Genomic DNA, 11,587 nt, shown 5'->3' with positions numbered 1-11,587 from the left:
ACAGTTTACCTAGCTTCCTCAGTGAGTGCATACCAAATTTCGGGACGAAATTTCAAATTAGTTGGGGATAATGTGACAACTCGAACTTTAGACTCGTTTTGTGTAACGTTACGTGTCTATACGATATTTGGAATTAATAAATGTTGCATGAACTTTGTGAAAATGTGCAATGTGTTGCGTTATATTGAATGTATGTATGTATTTAACGATCGAACCGTACAAGCTCACATCATTCACACAAGGCCATTGGGCCATATCATTTGATTGGGCCCAAGGACGGCCCAAGGTAGAACCGGCCCCTCTCTCTAACCGTGTAAACAATTAGGGACTTGATCCTTTTTCTCATTTGTTACCAACACAAAAACACACACAACCCTAAACCCTCTCTCTCTCGGCTGCTTAGAACCCGACGACACAAGGCACAAGAGGATCATCGCCTCTCTCTTGATTTCCAACCGGTTAGTGTATGTTGCTTGTTACTAATTGATTGTATGTGATATGCACTCATATGATGTTACATGATGGTTGTTGATCGATCTAGGCTAGTCTTTATATGTGAATATACCTCATGATCTTAACACAAAAATCGGAAGTAAGGATATATGGTAATCGGTTGTGATGTGTAGAACGGATTCATGTTAATAGTTCTGTTAATCGTTTGATGCTTAATGGTGTTTTGATATCGGTCATATATGTATGCTCATGTAATCGGATTGGTTGATGTTCTAGGCCATATGTTCATATAAATTGTTAGAGATTGTTCATACGATTATTAGGGTTCATGAGGATGCTTGATAGAATATCTTGTTTGATCGATATCTTGCTAAACGAGTTGTTGTAATTGTGTTGATTGAGTTAGATAAATTTGGAAATAGTTATTGATTGTAACCGAATTTGCTTGATTAATGGGATGATTTAACTGATCGCACAAATGGACCACACGCACAAGCTGGCCCGATCGCACAACTGATCTGAATCACACAAGATCACACGCACAACAGGTCCCAGCCGTACAATGTGACCTCAGTCGCACAAGAGGTGACAGATCGCACAAGTTGTTGGGTTAGCCTAACTGTTGGGCCGGACAAGCCCAAAAGCTTGTCCCACAATCCAGCCCACTCGCACAAGGGTATTGGATCGCACAACCCAGCTGAATCGCACAAAAACAGCTGGATCGCACAACGTTACTATGTGTACATTGGGCCGTAGGTTATAGTTGGGCCGGGCAGCCCAACTGATCGGATCGCACAAGTCCACTACGTACCATATGTTTGGGCTGCTTATGCTAGCTGAATCACACAACACAATGGGCCGTTTATAGTTGGGCCTAGGCCAATCGCACAAGACATTGCCTGTTGATTTATTGGGCCGAAACCTTCATGTCTAAATTGTTATCTTTGGGCCGCTTACTGAATGGGTTATTGATTGGGCCGGGTATTGTTTGGGAAACATATAATGAATCGCACAAGTGTATGCTCTTGATTGTTTACGTGCATACGTACTTGCTTTGATTGGTTACGTGCACTACTTGAACACTGAACCTGACTTGCATAATAACCATGATAGGACGTGGTTGACCATTACTTGCTTACTCGTACTCTTTGTGTATCTGCCGAGCAAACCAAGGTGAGTTCACACAGCCAAGGCATGGGATTCCCGGGTTGGGAATTGGGTTGGATATGATGAATGTGGAATGATTACTCGTACTTACGCATATACCAGACTATAGACCATCGTCCTCAGGTTAGTCAGGACACGTTACGTAAAGCCTACGTAACCCAGTATAGTTGCCATATGTCTCCCGGGTCGGGAAGGACACGTTACGTAAAGCCTACGTAACCCAATACCATTCACTGGCTTCCAGGTCGGAAGGCCACGCTGCGTAAAGCCTACGTAGCCCCTCGCGTACCACTGTCCTCGGGGAAGGGCACGTCACGTAAAGCCTACGTGACCCTGTACGTTTTCCTGTTCTCGGTAAAGAAGAACACATGGTCGGAAGTTAGTCTAGTAAGTACCGTTAATGAGAAGCCCTCATTAACCAGGATGAACATGGGAAGCCCCCACCTTTAGTACACACTAGTATGGGAAGCCCCCACTAGCCATTCTTATGCATTACATTATGAACTTACTTTCTGTGAACTCGCTCAACTAGTTTGTTGATTATCTGCTGCATGCCTTGCAGGACCTTAGGTATACTTGGAGCTTGCACCAGAGGAGAAGCGGGTCGTTGTGGTCAAGAACTCGTGAATGCTTATTAAACACTTTTACATTCACACATTGATACTTATGTTTTGGGTTTTACATTTAATGCTTCCGCTACTTAAACAGTGTTTGGTTTTGAACACCAATTATGTCTTTGATTATTATTAAATGCTATGTTTGATATAATTGGTGGCTTGATCCTGGTCAGTCACGCCTCCAAGCGGTGGTACTCCGCGTGTGGGATTTTGGGGGTGTGACATTAACCCCCAACTTTGCACCATCGATGGAAATCTTCGATAGTTCTAAGATCCAATCTTTGGTCCTAACGATGTTGGCAAGGCGAATGAATCCAAACTTCTGACCTCTGGTATCCTTCTTCCCTGGAACTATCGTATCTGTGAGATTCTGGAACTGCCTAAAGGCATCCCACAACCTAAAAATGTCACACCAGTCTCGCAGATCGGAAATAAAAAAGGTTGTGGACTTCTTTCTTTCCTTCTCTCTCTTACGTTGGCATATTGATTTTGTTAGCTGTTAAAAATGATTTCTATTTGGATTGGTGGGATATATATAGGTTGTAGGCTCGCACCTTCACTTTTGCTTTTTGTTTAAAGTTATTTTAAAACTTTATTTAATCATAATTTCACTTTCATCTTTACAGTCTTCTTCCTCAAACAACCATCAAACCAGGTAACAACATTTTACCGTTCGCCAAAAAACGCTTAACTTACTCTCTTATTTTCTTCACTTTTTTTTTCTCTTTACACTCGTCTCTTTAACTATTGAGGAGGGATAGCATATATTTTTTTCAAAGGTAATGAATCGTCATAAAAAATGCACTTCTGGTTAAAAGTTGAAGTGCAGCGGAGGCTGCCTCTACCACAATGATAGATCTGCCCATGCATATGTCAAATGATCATGGAAGGTTTAAGCCTTCCTATTCTATCCTAATTTATAGAGATATGTATGTTAAAAGATGTTTACACATATGCATGATATGCTTGATATCCGAATATGTCATAGCTATACGGCTTTAAAGCATCTTTACTTTTTTTAAAGATGTTTCGACATATGCTTGATATCCGAATATATGTCATAGCTATACCTATACGACCTAGTCTTGTGTTAGGTATCAAACAACACTCATCTCACTTTATTTTTCTTAAAGAAGGTCCGGTTTAGAAGTTCGTACTCTATTTAGATAGTTATAGCATCATCCAAATATTGTTATTACAGCTTACTAATGTATTATTTTGTTTTTAACGGTAATTTTAATCACTGACAGACCACTTGAATGAACTAAATACCTTTTTATTTGAAACTAAATCATGTAATTTAATATAATTTGAAAGTTTCATTATATATAATTTAGTTGTTTCTTTTACTATTTTTATAATTTATGACTAAATATTCTTTCAATTTCTAATCTTTAAATATACCACCACGATATTCGTGTTCGTTTTTTCAAGAAAACAAACTTGACTCACAAGTAAAAGTAAAAAGCTTAGTTCTGGAAACGAACTAAATGAACACAAACAAGGTGATATTAGTGTTCGTCCGTTAAGGAAATAAATGTGTTCAAAAACTGTTCATGAATACTTTCCGTACGAATTCTTTGTACGTGTTCGTTCATTAAGTAAATAAGTAAATGAACGTGTTCATTTGTTATTTAGGTTATGAACGCAAAAGGACACAAATAAACATTCATTAAAAAGAAAAACAAACATTTTTTTGAACGATCAACAGAATAAATCCCAAGCACTCTTGGAGTACCTACTGGACCAAACAAAGTACTCCGAGAGTAACCTGAGTCCACCACCAATTCCGGGGAAAACCCGGTAACCCACCCGCCCGTAGGCACGATAGTGAAATTACCGGTAAAACTCGTTTGGCTCAAGTTTCGAACCCAGATTTCTCTGGGTCTCCTATCATTGCCACTAGTACCTCACTCTACACCAAGTGAGAGTTGAACCTCCATCTCCCAAGAGAAATGCAAGTCTCCCACCATTTGATTTAGAGATCATTGGCTAGAAAAACAACAAATCAACACAAACAAGCGAACATGAACAAAAACAAACACATGTGAACATATATTATAATATTAATTTTCTAGTAATATACAATTCACCAATATTACTAAACATCCTAATAGTGGAATTTTGGAGTAAATAAATAAAACATAAAAGTTAAAAACCCTAATAAAAATGTTGAACACGAACGAATATAAGGATCACGCTATCAAACATTCACAAACATAAATGAATGAACGTGGCCTCCATTCATGTTCCTTCATTCATTTATAAAAAAACGAACGCGTGTGAACTTCCCACCAAACAAATTTTTTTTGAACGGTGACTTTCTTTTTGAGTGACCCAATGTCACGCCGCCTAAACGGCGGCCCTAGCCAAGATCTGCCCAATTGATGAACGTTCATCGTTTAGAAACTAGAAAACCTTGTAATAAATGAACAACTTTAATGCATCATTCAAAATGGAAACCAATAAATTGAATATGTGCACCTTTTCAGTTATTCACATCCGTGACTGTCTTTTATCTTTACCATGTCATAGACTAATGGCTGATGCTTGTCTCAAACCGAAACTCTTTTTATGATATTATCCATTTCAATTCCATCACTCTCAACAACTTCCTTCTTCACCCCAAAACATCTTTAATATTTATTCCAAAATTCTCATCAAAACATGAACACCACAACACTTTCAACCAATCTTTAAAAAAAAAAAACATGTCAACCGTTTGGTTTTCCTTAAAAAAATCATTCCACTGCACATCAGATTCTTCAGATGTCCACGACCCGAAATCTAGAACCCATTTGTCAACAATCCTGACCCGAAAACCCGGAAGATGCGGATGTTCAAGATCCATTGCAAATCTTAAAGATGTAATAAATGGTGGAAGCAAAAGACATTCTGAAAATGTTGTTAATTATAGTCCAAGGTCTATTGGAAGTAGTGAGTTTTTGAATCATGTTACACATGATGTAATTGTTGATAATTCAACATGTGAGCTTAAAATCACCACCTTTGGTGGTGGTTTTCACGACGGGAATGGTGGCGGCGCCGCCGCGACAATGCAGGAGTTAAAGAATGGGAATTCTGGTCATTTGGGGATTGTTGGGAAGAATAACATGGTTTTGCAAAAAGGTAGATGTTCGTCGGAGAAAGAATATTCCGATGGGTTTTCCGGTGGAGTCACGTGCCATAAGTGTGGCAAGCAGTTTCGTAGGTTGGAAAATCTTGAAACTCACCATGTCTCCAAACATGCGGGTAAGATTCTTGTTTCATGTATTGTGTCCCTTGGATTTTTTTAATTTTTTTTGGGAGTAAACTTCCGTTTTGCTCCCTGTGGTTTGGTCACTTTAATGGTTTTGCCCCAAACCTTTCAAAATAGCCATTTTACTCCCTGATCTATGAAGGCCTTCATGATTTTGCTCCCCACCCCTAAACGTCATCCACTTTAACAGTTAAATTTTGTCACGTGCAAAACACCTGAGGGGCAATTATGTCTTTTCCCAACCCTCCCTTTACAATTCCAGCTTAAAACCCTAACTGTTAAAATGGATGACGTTTAGGGGCGGGGAGCAAAATCATGAAAGCCTTCATAGATCAGGGAGTAAAATGGCTATTTTGAAAGGTTTGGGGCAAAACCGTTAAAGTGACCAAACCACAGGGAGCAAAACGGAAGTTTACTCTTTTTTTGGTTTAATAGTGTGTATAATTTAAGGGTGATTAAACGCGTGTTATGATAGCGATAATATAATACCACTTAAGAAATTTGGTTACTGTTTTAGAAAGTTAATCCTTTAACGCATAATCATAATTACCTTATTTTAAACACTTAAATCGAGTTATTACAATTTTATGTTGTAATTATTGGTTTCACGAAAGCTTAAGTTCTGAACACCTTGGATATTTTATTGTTTGATTTAACATCACCTACGCTACATGATGTAAAAGGCTAAAGTTAAACATATATATAAAAAAAAATTAACTTTCTTTTAGTCTTCTTATCACGTTTGGCTGATGTTAAATTGTTAATATCATTTCCTTAAGTTAAGGGTTTGAAGCGTAAACTTGAAATTTCGTTTTCCTAACTTGTTTATAGTTAGTGAGCTTTCGGAGGGCGATTCGTCGAGAAAGATAGTGGAAATCATTTGTCGTTCGAGTTGGTTAACATCCGAGAGCGCTTCTGGTCGAATTGACAAGATTTTAAAGGTACACAACACGCAAAAAACACTAGCTAGATTCGAAGAATATCGAGAATTAGTGAAAACAAAAGCAAGCAAGTTACCCAAAAAACATCCTCGTTGTATTGCAGATGGAAACGAGTTACTACGGTTTTACGGTGCCACAATTGCTTGTTCGCTTGGCGTCAATGGTGACTCGAGTCTTTGTGATTGTGACAAATGTTGTGTTTGCCAGGTCATAAGAGAAGGGTTTTCAACAATCAATGACGGAATTGGTATTTTTACATCTTCTACAAGTGTTAAAGCTTTTCAATCTATAGAAGTGGTTGAAGAAGACCCAGATACACGAAAAGCATTGATCGTGTGTAGAGTAATAGCCGGGAGGGTGCATCGGCCACTAGAAAACATTCAAGAAATATCGGGTCAAACGGGGTTTGACTCGTTAGCGGGGAAAGTTGGAATTTATTCGAATATTGAAGAGCTTTATCTACTTAGTCCTAGAGCTCTTTTGCCTTGCTTTGTGGTGATTTGCAAACCCTAATTTAAACCATATTAAACGTTAAATGGCTATTCCAAGTACATTCCTTTGTAAAACTTTCTTTAGATAGAGTTATGTGTGCATACACTTGCATTTTTTACTTTCTATTGAACGACAATGTTTTTTATGTATTACATGGAAAAAACAACTTTTAATATGATTTTTTTCTTAAAAAAATTTCAAAACACCTATACATCGCATGTTGAATTTTGTTTTTTGTGTTTTATCTATAATCTAGAATCTTAATAAGTCATGTCGTCATAAATTGACGACATAAATTGTGTTAGTTGTCTTGTATTTTTTGTTCTAGATATTGATACTAGGAGAGTTTTCAAGAACCATACATCATCTTTGATATTATAATTTATTGGAAAAAAAAACAAGATTCATTGTGTATTAAAAATGCAAAGTTTTTTATCATGTGGTACATTGCTTTAGAACATCATTGGCATATTTGATACCAAAAAATATTGAAATAAAAGAGTTAGCCCTAGATAAGACAAGTGGTCCTAGATTATGAAATAGGACAATACAACAAGTGGAGTCAAATCCTATCTTTGTTTGTGTTGGTTCTTAATACAAGGTTATTGGTCTCCACTAGTAATGGAACAACTAGCTTCTTGTGATAAGGTTTGGGTTTTCCGTCAAAAATGGCTTGATGGTAAAAATAATAGTTAATTTTTTTTAATCATTGGTTTTGTTAATGCTTTGATGGTAAAAAATAATAGTTAATTTTGTTTTAATCATTGATTTTGTTTGGAAAATAGTATTTTCTTCTATTTCTCATATCAATTAATGTACTAATAGAGAGATCTAGATAATATTGACATGTAATAAAATATGGGGTGAGATTGTGAGAAAATAACATTTTATCAATATGGTTCAACAGCCATTTCAATGTTTCGTGGACCAGTAAGGCATCCGGTTTAATGTCCGGTCCGGTTATAAAAACATCTGTTCAAACTAACCTTAAGCGAATAAGCCAGGACACTTCATGTGTTCGATTATTAGATTCATGTTGTGTAACAAATTAACAACGCTACAAAATTAAACATAAAATCATACACTCCCATGATACGACTAAAATCTCATCAATAAATAAGCAAAATGACAATAACATTGTATCAAGTATTGTAGATTAACCCTCAAAAGTCCAAATTCAAACAAAACAAACAGATAAGTAAAAATTTCAAACCTGATACCAAAATCCATTCAAGTGCTCTACTTATCAGCCTTGGCGGCAGTAGCAGCAGCTTGACCTCTGAGACGACCCGTCCTCCTAGCAGCAATAAGACCAACCTTTTGACCAGGTGGTGCATCACGACGGACCGTACTTGCATGACCAATATGTTGATGGTTACCACCACCATGGGGATGCTCAACTGGATTCATAGCAACACCACGAACCTTGGGCCAGCAGTTTCTCTTCACGCGGAACTTGTGATAAGCATTACCAGCTTTAAGCATCGGCTTCTCGGTTCTACCACCTCCGGCAACCTGACCAATCATGGCTCTGCATCCGCTCGGCACAATTTTCTTGGCTCCAGATGGAAGCTTGACCCTAAAAAATCAACAATTAGTTCTGTGTCTGTTGTGATCAATACAACTTCTTTTAGATATATAAAGCTGCAACATATTCTCTACATATCGTAATAAAGCTTAAAAAAACATTAACTAAACACAATAATAATTTATGTATATAGCTAAATATGTTAATCTCTAGGCTGGTGACGAATTGAACAAACAAACAAACTTTCTTTCTCGTTCATATTCGCCCGTTAAGAAAAAAGAACAGGTATCGGTTCGTTTAAATTCATTCGTTCTTTAAACTCATTCGTGTTCAATCTCGATTAAACATAATAGAACCCATTCATGTTCAATCTTTTAACTATCATCAAACAAAAAAAACTCAAGCAAAGGATTTTTTTGTTTGTGTTATGTTCGTGTTAGTTTATGTTCATTCGTTAATATTTAAAACAAATAAATAGTGAACACAAACACAAGAACACATAAAACACATAAATGAACAATTATCATTACATCAAACCTTTCAAAAATAAACACATATATAATTATTAAAAGGCTTTAAAATATAAAACAAATTGTGATTAACAAGCCTAGCATTCTCCTAATCATAGCCAAAATGTGATTAACAAACAAGTATAAATCACAAATTAACTAGAAATTTAACCTAAATCAATCAATAATCAATAACAAACAAGCATAATAAACATATAATTACAATATAAAAAGTAAAAATTCATACCTAGTGGTACCGTTATCCGGATTATGACTAATAACAATAGCATAATCCCCGGAAGCCCTAGCAAACGAACCTCTATCCCCAACATGATGCTCCACATTACAAACCACAGCTCCTTCCGGAATAGATCTAAGCGGCAGGACATTTCCGACCATCAGATTAGCTTTTTTGCCACAAAACACGAACTGACCGGTGTACATCCCCTCGGCGGCAACGAAGAGCTCCTTCTGGTGCTTGTAACGGAACGGATGACGGAAGGTGACGCGAGCAAGCGGCGCACCGCGGCCTGGATCGTGGATGATTTCGGTGATGACTCCTTTGAGGTAACCGTTGCGTTCGCCGAAGTCGAGGCTCCGGAATCTGGCTGGGCCTTTGCGGTGGTGTGTGTGGGATTTGAAGACGGAGCCTGCTCCCTTACGTTGTGCTCTGATAACACGTCCCATTGTTGATTGTTTCTCTCTCTAAACTCTCTCTCTCTCTCTCTCTAACCTACGCGCAGGTTTGGGGACGACGGCGGATTGGAAGAGTGGGGAAGTTGAAATAGGGTTTGTTGAAGGTGCAGGAGTTTGGGCTGGGCTTTTTTGGGCCTAGTTGGATTTTGTAGTTTGATTTATGGCCAACTTATGGAACAGTCCGAAAGTGAAGGACCGGGTTGAAATTAGAGATGGGTATTTCGGGTTTCTTTTATACCCGGAATCGGTTCCTAACTGGACCCGGTTCCTGTATGAGTGTGGGTGGAACTGGTTCTTGAAGAAACCGGTTCCAGTTCCTAGCCGGTTTCAGATCAATAATAGTGGAACCGATACTAACCGATTCCAGGTAGGGTACCGGTTCCATTGGGTAACTCAATAAAATTGCTGCTATCATACTTTAGGAATTGATTCTTTCAAAAAATACCTTAATTTGAAAAAAAAAACTTACATATTAAAAAAAATACAAACTTGTTAAGAAAATACAAACATTTTGCATTGTAACCGGTTTATTTCTTTGACCGTTTACTTGTCGTGGGTGCGGCCATTTGACTTGCGGCTCGCTTTGGTGAGGCCACTTCGGTACAATCGTCTTCATAATCATTAGTTTCTACTTTGTCTTCCTCATCTTCATCAACAATCTTGTTCTCTAATTCCACTTCGTCTTCTAGACTTGTCTTATCTTGAATTGGTGGATGGAGAATTGGTGGTTTTGAAATTCTTGGATGCCATGGTATCAAATGAATAAAGAGCTTATTGAGTACAAAAAGAATCAAGAAGAAGATAAAGATGGTGTGAAAAACAAATGAATTTGGTTCACTATTTATACTGGAATCGATTCCAATAGCTAGGAATCGATTCCAACGGTAACAATGTAACAAATGGGTGTTTTGCAACGGCTAGAAATCGATTCCAATGGCTAGGAATCGATTCCAACGGTACCAGAAGTCAATCAATGCTAGAATTTAATGCACCGGGTTTTAATTGTTTACGGAGGAGCCGGTTCCGGGTAGGAACCGGTTACGAACCTTTTTTTTTATAAAATGTGGAACCAGGTAAGAACCTACGGGTTTTTTGAACTCGGAACCGGTTCTTCAATAGACTGGGTAGGGACCGGAACCGGTTCCAGGTCGGGTCTCCCGGGTCGGGTTTGGAACAGGTTATTATGCCCATCTCTAGTTGAAATTCAACTATGGCCCGCCGAAATTGTTACAAAAGAAAAATCTCTATGATTATTGACGAAATTGTTTCCATTTAAGCTTTTTGTAACCTGTTTTTACTCGTTTTAATGAACATAGTCTTAATCGAAGACGCTACGCCAAGTTTTGAGAAAAGATATTTCCAGGTACATGCCTAATGTATAGAACATCTTTTTATTTAGGAAAAATTACAAGTTTTGTCCTTTATCTTTATACCATTTTTCAGTCGGTGTCCTTTTTAAGGAATGTCGACAGGCGGTGTCCTTTACTAGGTATTTTGTTGCAAGTTTAGTCCTTTACACCAACCCAGTTAAAAAACCTGTTAATTGTTGGGTGTAATTGTGTAAAGTACTAAACTTGCAACAAAATACCTAGTAAAAGACACCGCCTGTCAACAATTAACATGGTTTTTTAACTGGGTTTGGTGTAAATGACTAAACTTGCAACAAAATACCTAGTAAAGGACACCGCATGTCAACATTCGTTAAAAAGAACACCGCCTGAAAAGTAGTATAAAGATAAATGACAAAACTTGTAATTTTTCCTTTTATTTAAAATTGTAGGAACAAGTTTTCTCTTCTCCTCTTTTACTCACATCACATGCATTTACTGTGACGAAGATGACGACTTCGGAAAATCATGACGGAATCAACAATTACGATATTATATGTTTGGTTCGTTTTTTAAATCGCCAGTGACCATGATTTA

At 37.6% G+C, this 11,587-nt stretch overlaps 2 protein-coding genes across 2 annotated transcripts; one reads left to right on the top strand and one right to left on the bottom strand.

Moving 5' to 3' along the window:
• The first annotated feature begins 4,656 nt into the window (after nt 1-4,656).
• LOC110942070 lies at nt 4,657-7,003 on the top strand. Its single transcript, XM_022183769.2, has 2 exons — nt 4,657-5,489; nt 6,328-7,003. The coding sequence occupies exons 1-2, from the start codon at nt 4,784-4,786 to the stop codon at nt 6,948-6,950; spliced, it is 1,329 nt and encodes a 442-aa protein (XP_022039461.1). The 5' UTR covers nt 4,657-4,783; the 3' UTR covers nt 6,951-7,003.
• Nucleotides 7,004-8,022: 1,019 nt separating this feature from the next.
• Nucleotides 8,023-9,742, bottom strand: LOC110942071 (60S ribosomal protein L8). Its single transcript, XM_022183770.2, has 2 exons — nt 9,214-9,742; nt 8,023-8,508 (listed from the first exon to the last, which is right to left on the bottom strand). The coding sequence occupies exons 1-2, from the start codon at nt 9,651-9,653 to the stop codon at nt 8,169-8,171; spliced, it is 780 nt and encodes a 259-aa protein (XP_022039462.1). The 5' UTR covers nt 9,654-9,742; the 3' UTR covers nt 8,023-8,168.
• Nucleotides 9,743-11,587: the final 1,845 nt, after the last annotated feature.

Source organism: Helianthus annuus, chromosome 5 (genome assembly GCF_002127325.2).
Source record: "Helianthus annuus cultivar XRQ/B chromosome 5, HanXRQr2.0-SUNRISE, whole genome shotgun sequence".
Taxonomy (NCBI): Eukaryota; Viridiplantae; Streptophyta; class Magnoliopsida; order Asterales; family Asteraceae; genus Helianthus; species Helianthus annuus.
Note: the sequence above shows the minus strand (reverse complement) of the source record. Positions and strands in the feature narration are given on the sequence as shown.

Excerpts from the sequence above, each read along its gene's own strand:
- LOC110942071 (XM_022183770.2), bottom strand. The coding sequence starts at position 9,653 with ATGGGACGTGTTATCAGAGCACAACGTAAGGGAGCAGGCTCCGTCTTC. Across the intron at positions 8,509-9,213 it reads CCGGATAACGGTACCACTAG|GGTCAAGCTTCCATCTGGAG; the intron begins GTATGAATTTTT and ends TTGATTTTTTAG.
- LOC110942070 (XM_022183769.2), top strand. The coding sequence starts at position 4,784 with ATGCTTGTCTCAAACCGAAACTCTTTTTATGATATTATCCATTTCAAT. Across the intron at positions 5,490-6,327 it reads CCATGTCTCCAAACATGCGG|TTAGTGAGCTTTCGGAGGGC; the intron begins GTAAGATTCTTG and ends ACTTGTTTATAG.